Below are 20,513 nucleotides of genomic sequence, written 5' to 3'. Positions count from 1 at the left end.
AAAACTGGTTTTTATCATTATATGATGCTTGTAGCTTCAGAGATTTTTGGGGACATAGAACTAACAAAAGGCTTCCTATTAAATGGGATATTCCTAACTACTTAGCCTTTTCTTGCTAAGAAGCTAATTGGGAAGTTTCCTTGTTCTGTCCAACTAAGCAGCTGCACCTTTAATTGCTAGAAAAGCCAACTCTCTTAGCTTCTCCCAAACATTTAGCTGGTTTTGCTTGGCAGTACATAACTGGGTTATCCTAGCCATGCAACTGCATGTGTAATGGGAGGTGGAAGAGGAGCTTTGTCATGCAGGCACATTAGGCAGAATCAGTGCTTCACCATACTGTGTGTAACAAACACTGAACAGAAAGAGATCAGAATCTAAACTCATTAGAAGAGTGGTAGGAGGATGAAGAAGTAAGCAGGATGAGAGGATGGTAACAACACTTTGCAAAGTAGACAGCAGTCTGAATTTACATGTGCTTAGCCATTGTTCACTGAAGGTGCAAACAGAAGAGCAGCTCCCTGGTGTAACTCCTGTTTCACAGGAAGCACTCTGAGTTACAATAACCCGGAACCAACAGAAGTTTGCTGTTGGGTCCCACGGGTTGGGGAAGCCAGCTGCTGTTTAGAGCAGCTGCAAGCCTGCAGCAACTCTCCCCTGCCAATGCCCCTTCCCCCTTCCAGCCTTGGCGCTGTTTTCAGAATGGTGGGGGAGGGAAGGGAGCAGAGGGAGCTCATTCTGGGGGTTCCCCAGCAGGTGCTGGAGGGTGGGGTAGATTGGATGGGGGGAGCGTCCAATCCACCCATGCCACCCTCCAACACCAGATGAAATACCCCAGACCAAACACCCTCCACTCCTTCCCCTGCCCATTCTGAAGACAACACCTGGGCTGGAAGGTGGCGCAGATACAAGTTACTGAACACGCTCCATTTTGCAGCATCTTCACCTGAACCCTCATGCAATAAGGGCCCTTTTAAAGTGTTATGCAGCTGTAAACTTGTTTGGTCATGACTGTAGAGTGCTTTCAGGGGCCAGATCAGGCAAAAACTCACTTCTGTCTGTGCCTTGAGAGAGTTTTCTAGGGGCTTTCTTCTGAGGGTTTAGTTGAGTCTTACCTTTACAATTATTCAAGTGTTCAGTAGTATATTATCCACAAAACAGGGAGAATACCAAATTAGCCACAGAGTAGTAAACTGGAAGTCAGCCCTGATTCTGAGGTTAGTAATCAATGCAAGATGTACCATATAAGAAAAAATACAGCTGGCAAGCCCTGTACTGCTCTCCCTAATGTCTTACACAGACAGACACTTACACTTCTTTATTATATCTAGGAGGGAAGATTAATATTTACTCCCCACAGACTTCCCTATTAATATACATATATATGAGGCATACAGTAAAGTTAGAATCCCTAAAAGGAGTACACTGGATATAGTTTTACAATGAAAATATCCACCTTTAAAATATATATATAGCAGTAAATCTTCAGAGATAATATTGTATTGCCATTTGCAATGGTGTCCCAACCCCTCATGAAGAAATATACATTAGAACAGCACTTTCAGTCCTTGTGGCTGAGTTGAATAATACTGGACATTTATCTTATCAAGTATATTGCGGCTACTTTTTTACTCTAAAACTATCTGATATGATATAGGCAGACAAGGTTCCTTGGGTAAACATATCTTTTATTAGACCAACTAAATTATATTCGATTTTTAAAATGTATAGCTGCAGCATCCTCCTAGCATCTTTCTAGCAACTGACTGCAATTCTCAGGTTTTTGTTAAGACATTACCTGAATAACTAAGGCCATTTGTACACATGGTTGCGTTGAAAGTGCTTGGTGCTGCAGCAGATACATTTGTGTAAATAGCAAAATTCATGTCAGCACTAAGAAAATGGCAGTGACATGCTTTTGAACTAAAACACAAATGTGTTTTAGTTCAAAAGTACACCGCCACCATTTTCTCAGCACTGATGCGCATTTCGCATTTTATACAAATGCATGTGAGGCAGTGCCGGGTGCCTCAGCTTGCATGCAAAGCAGACTTGATTAATCAAGTCTGTTCCAACACACCGGATCTCTGGCACATTGGAACAGACAAATGTATGTGTATAAATGCCCTTAAACATTATGACTTATGCATCATTTGCTGTGTTACAGCTCTGGTTGAGATAGCCTCTCAAAAAGAATCTAATATATTTCAGGGATTATCAACTGATTTTCTTACCTCCATTTTTTTTCTTGGAGAAGTGGATTTCCATTGAGCATTAATTCAGTTAGTTCATGGCATCCGTTAAACCATGTGCTAACACTACTAAGGTCTATAATATATTAAAAAAGAAAAAAAATATATCAAATTGATTGAGAAATTTTGTGACATTTCATCCAGCTCTAGCATACAGAATGTTAAATAAAACTTAGCAATATGTACAGTCTAAACTTTTTTATTGTCAGATTCAGAAGACAACCAAGTATATGAATGGGTTTGACAATACCTGAAATACTTGGATAAATGGGTATTTGATAGAAAACAGTGTGCTATTAAAAGAAAAATAAGAAATGGGGGGAAAACATCAGAATGTAGGCTGATGATACATTACTTCTTTTCAGGCTTCCTGGGCCTAAAGAGAACTCTCACACTAAATTATGACATTTAGGATTACATCTAGAAATGTACAAACACGGACTACTGCTACTATAGGCACACAATTCTGCTAGTAGTTTTTGGAATGTTATGTATATGATGCTTTTCACTGTTAGGAAATATAGCAGTTGATGTACAAATCACTTGATTCTTTAGTTGACATATGCAAGCAAGACATAATTAATTATTCATTGGTTCATATGACCATTGCACTACCATCGAGATAACCCAGTGTTTGTATGAGATCTTTTTGTGGAAAAAGAACAGTTGTGAAAACTGAAGATAAGCAAGATAAAAGAAATGCTGGCTGAGAAGGGAAAATATTTTGAGGACTTTTCAACCACAGCATATTCTTCTTTCACTGAAGTAAACACACAGTCAGCCAAGTCCTTTCATATTTATTAGTACGTGGAAAAAACAAAGGTGGGGGCAACAATAAAAAAAAAAATGGAATGATAATTTTTTTCTGAATTACTCATTGATGTTAAGCCCTCAAGTATCCGCATTCATAATTCAAACCTTCTAGCAACTCTTCTGGCATAGAAATCTATGTTCTATTCTGGTTTATGGAACAAATTGACCTCCATTACGTACAACTTCATCTGTAGCAAGGCAGGAAATAAATAAATGGGGTATAAAGTCAGCAGCCCTTTGGAAACCCCAACTAGTACTGACTGCCACAGCACATCTAAGCACAAACATGTTCTGTTGCCTAGCATTTTCTAGCCTAAGTACACTTTAAAATAAATAAATAAAACAAATCAATTGATAGATAAAACAAGAAATAACAGTCTACTCCAACTACACAATATTTCTCCTGGGACAAGGGAACCATATATGAAAGATGTTAGTTATACCACATACGAACTGCTGAAAGATGCCAAGGGCATTTTTGCACATGCTCCAAGGTGAGGGAGGGCGTTATAAATTAGAGTGTCTTATGGGAACCGCTCTAATTAAAATATCCATAGCCTCTCATATATTCAGTGCCTCACATTTCAAAATGGCGGTGGGGGTCCTTTAACTAAAGCTTTAGTTAAAGTGCCCCCACCACCACTTTGAAAAGCAGGGATCGTAAGTACACAAGACACTATCGTACACTGGAGCATTCTTATTACTGTGCTCCAATTAAGTCTGCTTCAACATGAGCTAATCAGAACAGATCATGCTTATAAGCACCCCAAGTTACTACACAAATAAGAGTAATGAGAAAACTTTGGTCATTTTAAGATCATTTATTTATATTTTAACAATTTCAATGACATTTATATTATTATGTTTGTCTATATTCTTTAGGGTTTTTCATAAAAGAATATATAAAATATTTTGGATTAATTTGTTCCTAAAAACTTACCGGACAAGTAGTTATTGCTGATATCTAGCTTCTCCAAAGAGATACATGAAAATAGGGGTGTAAGTTCCGTCAAACTAAATCAGGAAAAAAAAAATCTTCGTAATTTACTGTTTTTCTCTTGAGACAGTTTCCATTGACATTATAGCTATTCTCACTTATGGGAACTTTAACTTCAGAAATTATTCATTTAGCTATCCAAGGTGCTAGAACTAATTGCTACAGTTTTTCCCCTTTAGTCTTACAATGTTTTATAACATTTTTTAGTCTTCTACATGGCACTGAGGCTGTGTAGATTTTACTCTCTTTTCCTCCACTCCCCCTCAGTAGTTATGATCTCAACTCTTCTGCCATTTTTTAATTTTTCAATCAGCTTTTTTTGAGATAGTATGACTAGCATGCAGCTAGAAAGAGACCCTGATTCTGGGAAAATAGACAAAAAAAAAATATATACACACACACACAATTCCTTCTCTTTTCTTCTCCGCTCAGTATTTACTGCAATGCTTCAACTTCAGCACATGAACAACAGTAACATTCTTGCAAGCACCCACATGCTTTTTAACATGTCAGCTGCTGCACTGTGGTATACTAGGTCTGTGGTGCCTTTGTCATTTCTCTGGGACAGGACACTGTGTCAGTGATGTGCCAAATTCAGGGACTGACACAGGATCACTTTTATGCATGAGTCAGCAGGGGGCTGGACCTGATGATCCTTCAGGGTCCCTTCCAGCCCAATGATTCTATGAACAGAACTTCCCTTCCAGAATGATTTGGCAAACTATTAGGTCTCCAACGTAAGACAGTTATGGTAAAGACAGCTTTTGTGAAAGTCCAACAAATGCCTTAAAAAGGCACTGAATAAAGCCTGAACTTTAGAAAGCATGTACAATAATCATTTTTACTAGGAAAATGAAAAGCACCTTCAGTTGTTTTGCAGTATGATAAGGTTTTCTCCAAATATAAACTTATACCAGTCTAACTAAGAATTGTTTTTAAGCCAGTATTTACAAGCCAAAAATATTTGTAAATACTGCTATTTCTATATTTTAAAAAATAATTTTGCTTACGCTTAAACGTGAAAAAATGAATTAAGCAAAATTGTAAAAAACTTCTCTCAGACCAAAATAGAGCATTGATGCACAAACAGGCACTATAATTAAATCAGAGTAACACCACACATTCAGTTAAATTAGTTCTAATTGTTGTATGGATAACTAGAAACTGAAACACTGGTGTTTCATATAGCATAGTAAAAGCAAACCATTGTATTGTGGAGAGCCACATTTTAAAATAGAACTGTGCTTACTTTAACTTGTTATCCAATTACCATATTTTTTTCAAATGGAGTCAGAAAGAACAATTAAACATTAGTCTTGGAAACTAAGAGGAAAATACACTTTGTTAATAGGCTTTTATTAACATTGACATCATCATTTAAACTCATAAGAAAACTAATTTTTCTATTAACATCCAAACAGTGCATCCACTTCTATTTATATTTTTATAATAAGCACTAATAATGGGTAGTGGCAAAGAGCACATATTAGAATCAAAAAATCCATGGTACAGACTAGAGACATGTATACTTCAGAAGCAGCAACAGTTGGATGGGGTTTTATGGAATAAAATCCAATTTTAAAATCTCTGTTTTCTAGCTGAGTAGATGTAATATTTCCTTTTTATACTGTGTTGGTTGCATTGGTATTTGTTGTGTGGTGAATTGGCAATCATCTTTCGACTACTTTCATCTGCTGGTAGCTTTACCAGAGTTAAACCAGAGTTTCAGAGTTAAGTCATTCTATAGCTTTCCTTTTACTGACATTCTTTCTTAATTTTTTTTCTCAGAAAATTCAAACCAGAAAGACAAAGGACATTACTGAAAACTTAATACCACTTGACCTTGTCACATTAGCCCTGGGCATAAAAAAGATATAAATTACAAAGAAGACACAAAAGTAAAAGATATTCACAAAAAAAGCAAGCAATAGCTTCCTTTTTCTGCTCCCATTTAATATTGTAGCTGGACTGGACATAGATACCAAGATATACTACTAGTCAGAAAACCAGATTTAAAAAACTGGAACAGTTGTAGGTATTCTCTAGAGAAAATAAAGACTGAATTTCAGAACATGTACACCAATTACTATGGTTGATGGTCCAAATCCTGCTGTGTCTTCCTTTACACATGGAAAGTGGCATTGATGTTAATAAGAGGTTAGCAGGATGGAAGATAGCATAACTATGACTTTGAGTAACGTAGTATATCATTTTAAATAAGGTTCCTATATTTTTCCACCTTCTTTATAATTTTGAGAATCACAATAAAACACAAACACAGTAATTTATTATATTTCTACTTTTTCCCACCATGTTCTATGGCAGACAGTACACATTGGTTCCCTAAGGTCAGACAATCAGAAATAAGCATAGCATAGGTGCAACCACAATATACTGAAATCGACTGCAATAACCAAACTATCCCTCATTCATAAAAGTGCATTATCCAAGCACTTCCCTTTATGACTGATTAACCTAAATACAACTAGATATTGAAGGTAATTCCCAAATATTTCTGGAAAAGTAATAAAATTCTCCAAAAATGGCATTTTCTGATTGGTGCTTAATAGAGAGAATAATGTGCATTAATAGGTGTAAAATTTCAGAGGATCTTTTAGCATTTCCATTTTGACTGTTGTACAAAAAATATGCTAATTTGCTACATGATCAAAAATGTCCAAAAAGAAATCTTGTTTTTTCTTAGGTCACTGGAATTTTTATGATCAACTTCAGCAGGCAGGAGATTATATTTATACCTTAAATGTGACAGGTCTCTTTTTTTTTAAAACAGAAATTGTCAAAAGAGATCACTTGTCCATTTCAAAGCTGAACAGCAGCTTGATATACTGCATCATAGGTTATTTTAAACTGATAAATACTTTATTTCAGCACCTAAATAGTTTACAGAATACATACGTAGGTATAAATAGTGCATAGGACTTTTCTTTTCCTACTGAACTGCTATTTTCAGGATCGTTGTCACCTCAACAGTTAATGTTATCACAAACATGTAAAGCAAAAACAAAGAACATTTTTCTGCTATTTGGGTGTCTGTGATGCTGTTATCATATAGCACTCATGACTAATGTATCACATACTAGTAAATTCTTCAGTACTGGGAGCGGGAGCTTTGCAGTTCACTTCTGCATTAGTAATTCTTCTGCTCAACTAAGATCAATGGAAGCTTTGCGATTAACTTTATGAATGGGAAGTTCAAGTCCATAGTGTGCAGGCAAAGCTCTTCAATCATATAAACAGTAGCATTAAAACAATACAAAACAAAGTAGGCTAATGCAGGTATGCAAAAAAAACCACATTCATTTTTCAGATATTTTATGTTTGGATGCATTTGCAACATTTAACTCTACACCAATTCCCTGTTACTAATTCATGGATTTAAAACAGATTTTTATTTTGCTTTGAGGCTCACCTTTGAAAAGTGAGTGCTAGCAGCAATTTTTGGCTTATGATAGGGAGACAATATCTAGACTATCAACATTTTTTTTATAAATTAGGTTATGTAGATTGTTTTAAAATCCTGGGCTTAATGTTTAGGGACAGTATAAATTCATAGTCTTACTGATGCAGGGGCTTCCTGCAGTCAGCAAGAAGGAAATGGCACTCAGTGTTTTGTTTTTTTTAAGTTACGAAATTGCATCAGCTGCAGGATAAAAGCAAAGACACAGCTTCTCTTTCAACAGCTTTCTCCATTACAATTATTCTATGTAGAACATCCAGTTACTTTCACCATAGCAGACACATATGGAGCTGCTTATGATGTACATAAAGTTAACGTAATAGAGCAGGCTACTGAAATGCTAAGAATTTTGAGGCTTTTAACATGTATTACATGATATCTTGTCCTTTTGCCCCAACAATTTGAGCTAAGGCACTGATACATACAAAGGTGAAATGGGAAGCAGTTCTGGTCTGACTAGTCCTCCATCTATCTGCTTGGGGAGTGCATTAATACACAACGCTGCTTCCAAACACGCAGCTCTTCAACCAAACAGCCACTGCAGTACATAATGACAGCAGAACAGGCAAACGAAGGTACACAGCAAGGAATGAGTCATGCGAGTGAGAATGTATTTTATCACATATACTGCACACCTTTTCCCACAAAACCAGCTGAGGAAAACAGAGGCATGCATTATATGCAAGGAAATGAGTTCTCCATGGGTCCTGAAATTTGGCAGCAGAAGTGGACCCAGTCCACCGAATCTGGAACTAAGCACTGACTCTGGGGCTGGACACTGAGTCAGACTTGGCACATGGTTTCAGAGCTGATGCACAGGCCCAGCGCCACTGTGACAGAACAGGCCCTGCCATGTAGTTCCCAGCTCCAGCATGCAGCTCTCAACCCCAAGCCTCAGTTACTTACCTGTATTCCAAGGTAAGTGGTTTTTTCTCTTTCTTGGGACCTTCCAAAAATATTATATTCATAGGCATGTTACATGCAAGAATATATAGCATTTGTTGATAGGGTGGATGAATGGGGAAAAAAGGTGACAGCAACAGTGGAGGGAAAAGGAAAAAGAAGAAGAAAAAACAAAACTCAGATTGGGTGTTCTACAAGAAGAAGACTAACAAAGGAAAAACAAAAATAAAACCCATGAAGTAAAAAGGGGTAAATGCTATCTAGGCAATTTATATACACTTTTACATTTTTATCTGAGTTTCCAAATAAAGTCAGAAAGTATAAAACAAAATCCACTGTCCAACATACAATGCTCATATTAGGGTTAGAAAACCCCTACATAAACCTCAGAAGTGCAATCAAGATTGAAGAGTAGGATTTGTTATAATGCACTAAAAGTAGGTATGTGCACACTCTGACTTATATTGCATACCTAGAAATGGTAGATACAAATATGAAATTGTATACATATTTCTTGCACATCAGTCAGTAACAGATATAGACATATTAAACTTTACATGGATCTAAATTTATCATAATTTCTTTATGTTTCTCCATAATCGTTCCTATTTGGCTTTCATCTGGTTGAAAAGACACAGAAAGCAACATACAAATTCCCCAGCTATAACAGAATGCTGCTGAATGTGATACATGTCCTAATGTCTCTAGGACTGTCCTATATTCTCTGCGGGTCAATCTGTTTTGCACACATCTTACAAAAGGACATACACCTACTTATCTCTGGTACTTCAGACCTTGCAAAAAGAAGGCAGGTTGTTAACATAAATCCTTCATAAAATTTATAAAATCATGATAAAAGTTCAGTAAAATAGACCTTCCATTCAGAAACTGTATCACCTTATATCTTTAAAACAATCACTTTGCTGTAAGCCTTTTTTCCTCTCAGTATTCATTTTTGTACTAGTAATATACAAAATTATAAACCAAGGTTATTGCTTGGCTTTGCATCAACTGAGCCTAACTTATTTTATAAGTTTTAGATCTTAATTCTAAATATTTGCTCACCATAGTACGACAGATAGATTGGCTTACAGAGAAGAATAAGACACTTAATTAGAGTTTTAGTATCTGCAGAGATTTGTATTTTTTCCCATTTTTATTTTATTTTATATCTGCAATCAAACAGAACTGTGAAAATGTAAAATGAAAGCAAACAACCTGAAACTTAATTTTCGAAACTGACAGAATGCATGTGTAAAATGATAATTAGTATTTTGATTAATATTCCAGCTATCACTGTGCAATCCAGAAAGACTTGGAGGACTATTAAATTGAGCAAAGGAGCAAAACTAGCCATAGGATATGAAGAAAAACAACAAAGGAATATTAGCAAAATAAATGATATCACTGCTAAAATTGTTACTTTAAAATTTATTCTATATATGACCACGGTTATTTTAATGTTTTTCTTAGCTAAATAAGTGCTACACCAATCAACTGGTATAGGACGTTTACAGAGGACACAGCAGAGCTACGCTTTATGGCCTTTGTAAAGCACTCAGATTCATACTTGCATGCTTAAATAGGGGGAAAAAATCTTTCCATTTTACCTGTTCTGCGAAAGAGAGAGGAACTGAAGCAAAGGCAGCCAACACAAAGAAAATCCTTCCATAGTTAAGATACTGTTGTCGTCCAAGTACAGCTCTCTTAGCAGAACATGATTTTCCAACCTTGGGAACTAAATATAAATGAGTTATTTATTGAAAATAAAAACTGATTGCAGTAATAACAGTAGAATGCTTGCCAGATAATTTTCTTGAATAAATAACTAAGTTTTGGTAAAATGTACTTTGTTAACTTTAATATAAAAATTGCTGTGCATATATTGGTAGGTAAACATTTAGTATACTTGGCACACAGTATATACATAACAACATCTGAGATAAAAAAATACATATAAATTCATTTTTATTCATGTAGGTTACTTGCTAGCTTTTGACAAAGTATTCCTCAGATTTATATGAGTGTTCTTGCTAAGAAAAGTGACTAAATAACTGTACAGTAGGCATCTAGAGACTGATTTTGAGAATTTTAGCCCCAAAATAATTTGATTTGTAGGCAGTTGTCACCTAAGAAAAATCAGATGATTCAGAATCCTGGAAACATATCCAACAAACGGTTCTTAATGATCATAGTATTTTGTTAAATTTTAAATTTAAAAAAATCGTAATAACATAAAACAATGTGAAAAATAATTGCTATAGTGGAAGGAATGGAATTTAGTTTACTAAGAGGAGGACTATTAACGTAAATAGGATAAAGAAATGACCAGCTCTCACAGCTAGCTCTTGACATCTTTGAAAATGTGGCTCTGAAAGGAAAAATATATATTAGATTTAGGATATAGTACTGGTAATAGAGAAGCACGACGTAAAAACAATAATGATGTGGAATTTTTACCTCACTTAAGTTATTGCCCTGTAACTTCAGAATTTGTAGCATGGCACAATTCTCAATGCCCGCAAGTTGAGTAAGATGATTAAAAGAGCAGTCAATGTGCATGAGTGTAGGTGCATCACAAAGACCTTTTGTGTTGATTATCTGATTGTGATCCACAATGAGTTGCTGAAGCTTTTTCAATGACGCTAAGCCACCTTTAAAAGAATAAATACATAAAGATTATAATTTAGCCAGAAGAAATGTTCATGTTCTATAAAAAGAAATGTTCATCAAAAAGAAATGTTCATGTTCTATAAAAGTCTGCAATTATTTTTGAAAACTTTGATTAACAGTTCAGTGCCTCCCATGTGTTTAAAGAATTTTCAAAACAACCTTTTTGTACAATATGCACTATTAACAAACATCTGATCCAATTAACTAAGCAAGAAACCAATAACAGTTTAGTATTCCCTGGGCATATCTTATTGTGAAGTATTATAATAGGACTTGCTTTATGCAATAAATTATACTTAAAATGTTGTTAATCAAGAAGCTACAACATGCTCTAGCATATTTATTCAGGGTCCTTTGGTATTTCTAAAGTGTTAGCCCCTGTCTTAAAATAATTTCTAAAAGAGGTAGCAGCAGCTATATTAACAGCTTAATATTACTCCTTCAAAACATTTTTTAGTTATTTTTTTAAGTGACCCGAAGGAGTGAGAATTCATTAGAAAACTATCATCTAAGCACCGGGGATGATAATGAAGACATGCCCCATTTAAAAAAAACCACGTTGGAAAATAACATATAAGGAAAGTATATGTCTTTAAATAATTATAATTTGCATTGTGTATCAACCCAACATGCTCTTAAAAATACTCCTAACCACTAATATATTCACAGCAAGGATCATGGCATCACCTCTCTCTTCAGCAGACTACCTGCAGAGAGAGAAGAAGCGCATGTGTCAGGGACCAGTCCTCTCAGGGGACCATCCTCTGAACCATTTACTGGCTACAGGAATGAACCTGGGTTCTTTTCCCACAGCTTACAGATCCCAGGAGCTCCAAGAGAGGATAAGGGCCATCCTAATGGAGGCCTTGTGCCTCTTTGCTGTCTCTGGGCCCATTTGCTCCATTTTTCCTAGCACTGTGTCTCCCTTGAAGGTGAACAGCCCTTTCTGAAGAGGGAGGTACCAGGAAAAATATACTACCGTCTTTTTCACAGGACTAGTTGAGGCAACTCCTCCAAGATTAACATTTCCCCATAAGTTTTTCGGCTTCCCATAAAAGGGTAGGGTGGGGTGATCTATGCAAGGAAGGAACTCTCTTGCAGTTCTCACACCGCAACAATCTGGGCCTTGGAAGCACTGTGCATCCCAACAAGATAGCGGTGCCACAGCCATGGGTGGCTTAGCATATGGGGAAAGAATAGTAAATGAGAGGAAAGACAAGAGGAAAACCAAAGTAAAACTTAAATGTCATTATTAGCTTTGCATTAAAAACTCATCCAGCACAGAACTTTGAAGCACGCTACTTGGAAATGAAACAGACCTACTGGAACAAATCCATCCACCTGAAAGAATACCAGATATTAAAGTTATAAGAAACTAGATCTAAGCCACATGTTCTGTGCTAGAACCGCCAATCCCAGCTTTAAGATACGAAGTTACTAGCCTTCAGTTATCTTAAAAGAATTTCAAACATAGCTTGAACATACTACCCCAGGCTCTCAATTTCTGAATTCACTAGAAGAGTTTAAAAGGGAACTGGCACCATCTAGTGGACTCTCAGTGTAAATTAACTTTAAACACAGTACCGAAATTAATAATTTCAAGGACTTCTCTCAACAGTCCTCTCACATTTTTAACGATGTCTGTTCTCTATGTAGTAACATTAACACCCTTAAAAAAGAAGCACTAAATTCAAAGAGCGGCAGAAAATGAACGGATATGTACAAGGGACCTGGACATGAGTATTAGACAAGTGCTAAAACCTGATTATTTCCAGCTCTGTTACTGCTCTGTTCTATGAGCCAACGAAGTTACTTCATCTTCATGTCCTTGTAATCTTTCCCACCCCTCAGTCATCTTGTTTATTTCAACTGTAAGCTATTTTGATTGTAAATTCAAAGAACTCTCTTTCACTATGCTTATTCAATGTCTTGAAAAATGGACTCAATCTATTTGGGGACATGTACATGCTACTGTAATTAAAATATAACAATAAAATAAAATAAATAAATAAGCTGCTTGAATGGCTGTAGTTTAAACCAAATAGATCTTCAATAAACCCAAGCACCAGGTAAATTTGTTTTCTCACGATTCAAGAACTAGTAGTCTCAGTTTTATATAATGATAAGCATTCCATCATGCATAAAATAGCAGTAATGGTACAAAAGACAAATGAGAATTATACTTCACATGGTCACTGACATATAGGTGACATATCACTTGTGTTATGCTAGGAGTACAAAAGAGTGTTTTGTGACAATATGTATATGCCTCAAGGAAACACGGAGATCAAAACTTCTCTAAGTGCAGCCCTTCTGACAGAATGCAGCTGCATATAGCTACCACCCCACTAGTCCATGGTATAGCTAGTCCATGGCGCCCCACTCTCAGCATAACATTTTTTGCTCAGCTCAGCAACGGTAATATTCTATTTAAGGCAGGAAGTAAATGAGGCAAGAGCCAATGGAAGAGAACAGGGGAGCAGAGGGCGCCTGAAAGGAGATAGGAGGATATCTGAAGAAGCTCATAGTTGCATTAAATGATTCTTAATAACTTTCTAAGAAAAATTAAGACCAAAACTCGCTATAAAAGCCATGGTTCCATCTTGTTCTTGTTCGCATTAGTAGTATTCTGGAAAAATATCCCATGACCCATAAAAGATTCATAGAAAAAGAAGCATCATAAGCTCTTTATCAACAAGCCTTCATTTAAAATAATGATTTTTTAGATTAAAATTAGTAAAGTTCACTGGAACAATACACTTTGGCATATTTATGGATTATACAAATGTTTAAACACCCAGTTAGTGAGAATGCTGCATTCAGAGCATACAATCATTGGACAGAATGCACGTTTCTGTCTTCACTTTTTACATATATTTTGCTAACAGCTCCTACCAACTGCCTTTTTTGCCAATTTTTTTATTTTGATGAAAACAAACATGTAAAGTTCCCTATTAGGAATTACTGGACTGAATTGTTACAACCACAAAAATAAGTAAGCCTTATTTTTAAAGAAAAAAATCAATCGACTAACAGTTTGAAATTGAATGAATTGTGTATAAATTGAAAAAGACAACTACACAGCACTGCAAAGTCCCAAGTTGCCAAGGAACATTCTGTAAGATTTATAGGCAGAAGGGTCAAATTAACATATTAAAAACACAAATCCACCTTTATGAGATTCCTTAAGATTTCTTACTATCAATGTTATTGTATGAAACAAACTCTACGTTATAAACTTAGTTTAACCAGACCTCCTCACAGCCATTTCTGAAAAGAGAAAAGCAGACGCCAAGTGTTTTTTCTCTTGAACATCCATTTTCCCATTCAAACTCATTGCACACTGCTTTCATTGTACATAACAGACATTACAGAAGGCTTTTGCTCTATACAGATACTACATACCTAAGGATCATCAATTAATAATATGTCACCTTCACATTAATCTTGCAAATATTCTGCTCCAGGAAAACCAATGCAAACAAATAATCTCATACAGCACTATTGGCACCAAGAACACAAAGAAGTTCCAGTATTTCTCCTTGCAACCAATCTGTTTCATCAGTTCCCCCTTGGGCTACTGACTTTACTTTCACAGGAAGTGCCAAAAACACCAACATTCAGTATTAACTGTAGGGCAGTATCCTCAAGTAATATTAATTACATTCAGATACTTTAATATGTAAAATCAACATTCAAACATCTGAAGTACTGTATTTTAACATGGAATTACAACTGCATGGGTGGCTATAAAATTACGATAAATTTCTCAAGTTTAAAATTTCCTATTTGCCATTTACTTGTTAAACAGGGAAGTAAGGTCCTTATTTTCCATATTCATCTAATCTTCTGCTTTTTGCCTCTGGTGACACTTTAAAAAAATAAGGTTAAATTAAGGTAGCCTTCTTCAGCTTGGGAGATTCATCAGCGCTATTTGTTTCTATTTAAATAATAACTTTAAAAAATTTAAAAGGCTAAAAACAAGATAAAATAATTAGGGCCCTTCCTTCTGCCTTGGGGACAGATTCTATTACCCTTTCTGCACTTAACTGGCATATACCCAGTTATGTAGGTAGGTTTTTGGCATGCACACACATTCAACGATCCATGCTTATGCTGTCTGGACGTCTAAGAAGTGAAGACAGAGAGATAAGGAGGGCTTATAGTAAGCTAGATATATAGCTCAGTCAGATGGCTGCTAATCTGATCAAGAAAAGGTCATGGGCTCCAGCCCCGCTTCCAATAGGACAGAAGCTTTCCTAATGTTCTCTATCTGTTCTAGTCAACAACTATTAAATGCAACAGGCAGTAACTCAGACTGAAAAGGACTGCTGGAAAGGGAACTGGATAACACCTAACCTGTGGCATGGTGGTAGAGCTAGTATGCTAGGAACTTAGATGTGGGTTTACACACCTTCTGGATGAGGGAAGCCTAGAACCTCAATATCTGGCTACCTGGGCCCATGATGTAACCTAATAGTTACTGGGGCTAAAGCATGGGGGGAGCTCCTCCTCTTTTTGGAACTTATACCTTAATACATACAAATGTAGCTGTGTACCTTCCTGGCCAATTGTTAGCCTACTGAATGTGCAGTAGCAATGTAGATCCATACTACATGGGCAGCAGAAGTGGAAAATGTTAAACACTACATATGAGATGGGCAAGTGCCATTTAGACATGAAAAGCTTAATAGGATTCCACCCTACAAGCTCTCTCTTACCAACTGGATAAATTCTCTCTTCTGAAGATAACGAATTCATTTTCCTCAATCCAGGGTAACAGAATCTATAGTTACATCCAATATACTGCCCTTTGCTTTCAATTTATAATTGATGAAACACTTTGGATCCTGATGTATCAGCATGATGATAGCGGCTCTCTAAGACTCAGGATTTCTCCTCCTGTACAATTTTTTCCCCATAGATACAAATTCCTTTTCCTTTGTTTCTTGTTGTTCTCATCTTCTACCCATCCAAATGCCTTGATCCTTTAAATTACTCACATCAAAAGAGGTAAGGACTTTACATGTATTATTCTGACTTTTTAATGAAATTCTACTGCTCAGAACATGTGTCTATCATCTTCTTTTAAATAAGCCTGGTACAAGATTATGAATACATTATTAGAAGTCATTTACTTTTTTCAACCAAATTAAGTTAAGAATAAATAAATAATAATGGGGGCAGCTACACATGCACTTTACTGCTGAGTAGAGTAAATAGCTCCACAGTAAAGCATCACCATCTACACATGACCAGGTATTAGGGTGCAGTAAAATAATTAACTCCACCATAAGACAGTACTATCAGGGACAGCACCATCTTACTGAGCGGCCATTTACTGTGCTGAAATGCACATCTCGACGGTATATGACAGATAGGGGCCATATACTTGCCTGGCATCTAGCTCCTCAGAGTCAGCACCCTCGCGCCTCAGCCAGTCACTCTGTCACTTGATGCTGCCACCCAGAGCTCAGGCTGACCCTCCTCCCCATGTTACCTGCCAGCCTCGTTCTGCTCTACCCCAACTTGAATTGCTGCTGTCCCGGGTGCACAAGTAGACACTGTTCCCAGGAGCAGTTTACTCTGGCTCAGACAGAACTGGGGTTTACTGCTTCACCCTAATTTCACATGGAGATGCACCCAATATAAATTAAAAAAAACAGTCAAACAATCTCTATTATTTTCTTACCAATTCGTGTAATTCTATTGTAGGATAATTCAAGACTTCGGAGATTATGGCAGCCATCTAGGCCACAAACTGACGAAAGCTGATTTTTATTCAGAATTAGAATGCAGAGATTTTCCAGTTTCTCACAATTTATTGTGTGAATATTATTTTCCTGTAACAAATGCAAAGGATAAAATTTAAAAAATTTCTTTTTGTGAAAGGAGTATATTATATGGCTAACTAAAAATATAGGAAACGTTACCGACTTTACTCATCTTAGCCCAAGTAGCTAGCCAATATTCAGGACCTTTTGAATTGTTTCCTTTAGAAGAGGAAACTAATAACAGGCTCAGGTATATCTTCAACCTAATCATTTTTTGTATACAAAGATGTTGAAGTCCTGTTTTTATGAACACATTAATAATTGAAAATGTAAGGCATTTTCCTTGCCCATAGCTCAAAGCATCTTTCCACCAGCATTTGTCCAAAAAACAATTCTCTTGGCTATTTTTCTAGTCTATTTTTCTTAACTTTCTATTTTGCTCTTTCTGATCGCTGTATACTCTCAGGCAACCAAAGGTCTACCTACCTGCATTTGCATTTACAACCCAGCAGAACCTCTTATACTTCCAGTCCAGCTTTTCTGTGCTAGTTTGCTTCAGGCAGTATCTTCTGTTATTTCAGCTATTACTAAAAGAGGATATTTAACTGTTCATTCATTTAGCCTGAACAAAACAAATACATCTACCAGCACTGTTCATAAACTAAAGACATACTTTGAGGAGCTATCCAGTCTTCAGAAAAGAAAAATTATCTTACACAAGTAAGAATAAGCTAATACTCTGCATCATTTGGAACTTAATTATTTTAACGCTTAGAAATGGCAGTGAACATATATAGCCAGATCCAAATCATTCTCATAAGTGTCTACACTTAAGCCTTTACAAAAGCTTAAAATTAGACACCTCGATTTAGGGAGAGGATCCAAATTGGTAAGGTTAGGCACTTCAGATTTCCATACCATCAACACAAAGTTAGCTGCCTCCAAAAGGTGATCCAGAGCATCCAGGTGTTGAGACTGGAGCCACATCTGAATCTTTCCCTAATCCTAAGAGTTTATGCCCTGACTCAGTGTTGTATAGTTGGCTCCTCTACCATTGCAGGAGGGAATGCACCAGCAGCATTAAGTTTGGTGTGAATCACAATGTCTGCAGCAACTTTCATTTCTGAATATGAGCTGTAAGTGTTGCCCATCTTTTGAACAATAGCATCCTAGCAGGGGAAGGCAGGAATTGGAGGAGGTGGCAGATTCATGAGGTAGGAAGTATTGCCCAGTTTCAGGGCTAAAAATAACCTAACCAGGGTCGGGTGACGAGTGGGAATAGTGCAGCCCCAGGGCACTTCACCTGTGAACACATACAGGTGTTCAGCAGATCAGGTTAGCCTGATCTTGATCTAAGTTGGTTTAACCTGAGGCAAACTAACATAGACCAGACGTGCCAGTTTTTAGACAACTGAAACCTGCATACCTGTATGTATTCCTAGATGGCCAAATCAAGTGATCTAGCCATCCAGAAAAGAACAGAATGTCACCCGAGGTGCCTACCAACTCTGAGCTGGATTGCAATGAAGCTTATGCCACAAAAATCAAGCCAAGTGGAGGTGTCTAGACCAGGGGTCAGTAAGCTATGGCCTGAAGGCTGGATCCAGTCCTCTGAGCCACTAGATCCAGACTGCATGGTCTTCAGCAGTGTTTGGTGACAGGGGGGTTTCTGGGGCATTCAGTACGGGAGGTCTTCACCCATGCCACCCTGTAATTAGGCATCAGAGCAGCCAGAAACTTTTACATATGGCATACCAGAGCCAGGCAGCAGGGAGAAAGAAGGGGTGGCAGCAGCAGCCAGGTCCTAGCGCCATCTTCCCCTGGATCTCAGCTGGGTCACTCTGGCCCATTATCAGAAAATGCTGCCAGTTGCTGACCTAGATAGTGTTCACCTGGCTTACATTTTGGGATTTAGGTGTCTAAATTCTGCCTAAATCCCATTTATGTACCTATGAAAATGATTTTGATCTGACAGTCTAAATACACTACAATCAGAGAAAGACTAACAGATTTGGCTAGATACACTACTTATCCTACTGCTTTGCTCAGGGCACCTAAAATTAGGGAACACTTAAAAAAAAAAACCCCAAATTACATTCTGAATAAGTAGCAAAACTGAAAAAAAACCCACTGGGTTTTGACTCCCAGTATATTGACTTAGCCCAGGGAAACATTCTCTTAGCTGTAACCCACGCTGCCAATTCCTTTCAGAATCTGGAGGAGTTCAGATCTTAAATTGTAGTCTGACACAAAAAGAAATACTCAGGGCTTTTATTGACAATGGATCTTCTGTTTGTCAAGGTACATTAACTCAGTGGCACATTGGTATAATCAGAATAGTTGAAAATGAATTAGTAACCACATCTGTCTCTTATAAACTGTCAAGTTCCTTAATTTAGGCACATAATAAAGACAAAAGTTTTCTTTGTTCATTCAGTTGTACAGACAGCTGCATAAGGGGCAATATTGTGCCACCCCATGCCTCAAAAAGTCAAGTTTGGTCCTGTTCCTTGCACAAAAACTAGAATGGCAAGGCTTCACTGGCTTCTGAATGCAAATACGGGCAGGTAGACCTTTGGCCACCTGTAAGCATACACCTATCAGAAATAGTGAAATAGAAAGTTAAGGAAAAATAGACCAGAAAAAACAGCCAAAAGAATTGTTTTTGGACAAAATGCTAGGAGAAAGATGCTTACACCTATGAGAAAGGGAAATGCTTAGATTTCTCAATCTGGGAGAGTACCCCAGAGGTTTACATGCATCTCCTCTCCCTCTAAAGGGAGGTTTTACACTACACTACAGAATTGAGGGAGTAAATACTTAACTTTCAAACGCAACACTTTCAAATTATGATATATATAGTAGATTGGCACATATCACCTTGTGTCATTTAAGTCTGTTGCTAAAGACAGCCACTCAGGATTTGGGAATAAAAGCAGACTCTAAGGTGTCTAAATATGTACTTTTGACCTTAACATTAGGTACCTACTTTTGAAACCCTTGACCTAGGTGTAATACATTTAGATTTGATCTATATCACAGATAGACAGCAAAGTTATGTTGTTCAGGTCTATTATGAGGCACTATCTTTGACTGACATAGGTATACTGGTAGAAGTTCCTAGCATACATGCGATTGTATCTGCGCTTAGAAATAATCTGCACTTTTAGAAGCGTATCTTCATTCACTTGTGGATAGTGGTTTTACCAGAACTGGGCAGAGCGCAGTTCCGTTCATATAGCTGTGCTCGTGCTAGGACTGCTTTGTTAATACAACATTCACTAGTAAAAAGTTCCTAGTGCATAAAGACTAACATATATTTAATTCCATAAAATAGTAAATGGCAGAAGTTGCATTTTTGCCCCACCTCCATATATAGATTAAAATTTGTTTGATACCTCCACATTAATATACTTGAGGTCTTTGCAGTTACTTAGTCCTTCCAGTGCAGTTATCCCACATCGCCTAAGGGTCAATAACTGAAGATTTGTGCATTCGGACAACGTAGAGAGGCTACACCCAGGCAAATCTTGAAGTGTAAGTGTTGTGACCTACATACAGTAAGTGAAAAATGTATACATATGATTGAATTCATATTTTTTTAATCTATTAAAGCTTTTTATTTA

General features: G+C 36.9%; 1 protein-coding gene across 1 annotated transcript in view; it reads right to left on the bottom strand.

Moving 5' to 3' along the window:
- LRRIQ1 (leucine rich repeats and IQ motif containing 1) overlaps positions 1-20,513 on the bottom strand; it is a 172,518-nt gene that overhangs the window by 132,804 nt on the left and 19,201 nt on the right. The window contains exons 9-14 of the mRNA XM_090042636.1: positions 20,286-20,438; positions 16,806-16,956; positions 10,901-11,094; positions 10,051-10,178; positions 4,003-4,076; positions 2,232-2,325 (exon numbers count right to left, since the gene is read on the bottom strand). Coding sequence (XP_089898762.1) covers positions 2,232-2,325; positions 4,003-4,076; positions 10,051-10,178; positions 10,901-11,094; positions 16,806-16,956; positions 20,286-20,438 — 794 coding nt within the window. The remainder of the gene's footprint in view (positions 1-2,231; positions 2,326-4,002; positions 4,077-10,050; positions 10,179-10,900; positions 11,095-16,805; positions 16,957-20,285; positions 20,439-20,513) is intronic.

The sequence above is a fragment of the Crocodylus siamensis genome, chromosome 4 (assembly GCF_052110815.1).
Source record: "Crocodylus siamensis isolate JL-2025a chromosome 4, ASM5211081v1, whole genome shotgun sequence".
Classification (NCBI taxonomy): Eukaryota; Metazoa; Chordata; order Crocodylia; family Crocodylidae; genus Crocodylus; species Crocodylus siamensis.
Note: the sequence above shows the minus strand (reverse complement) of the source record. Positions and strands in the feature narration are given on the sequence as shown.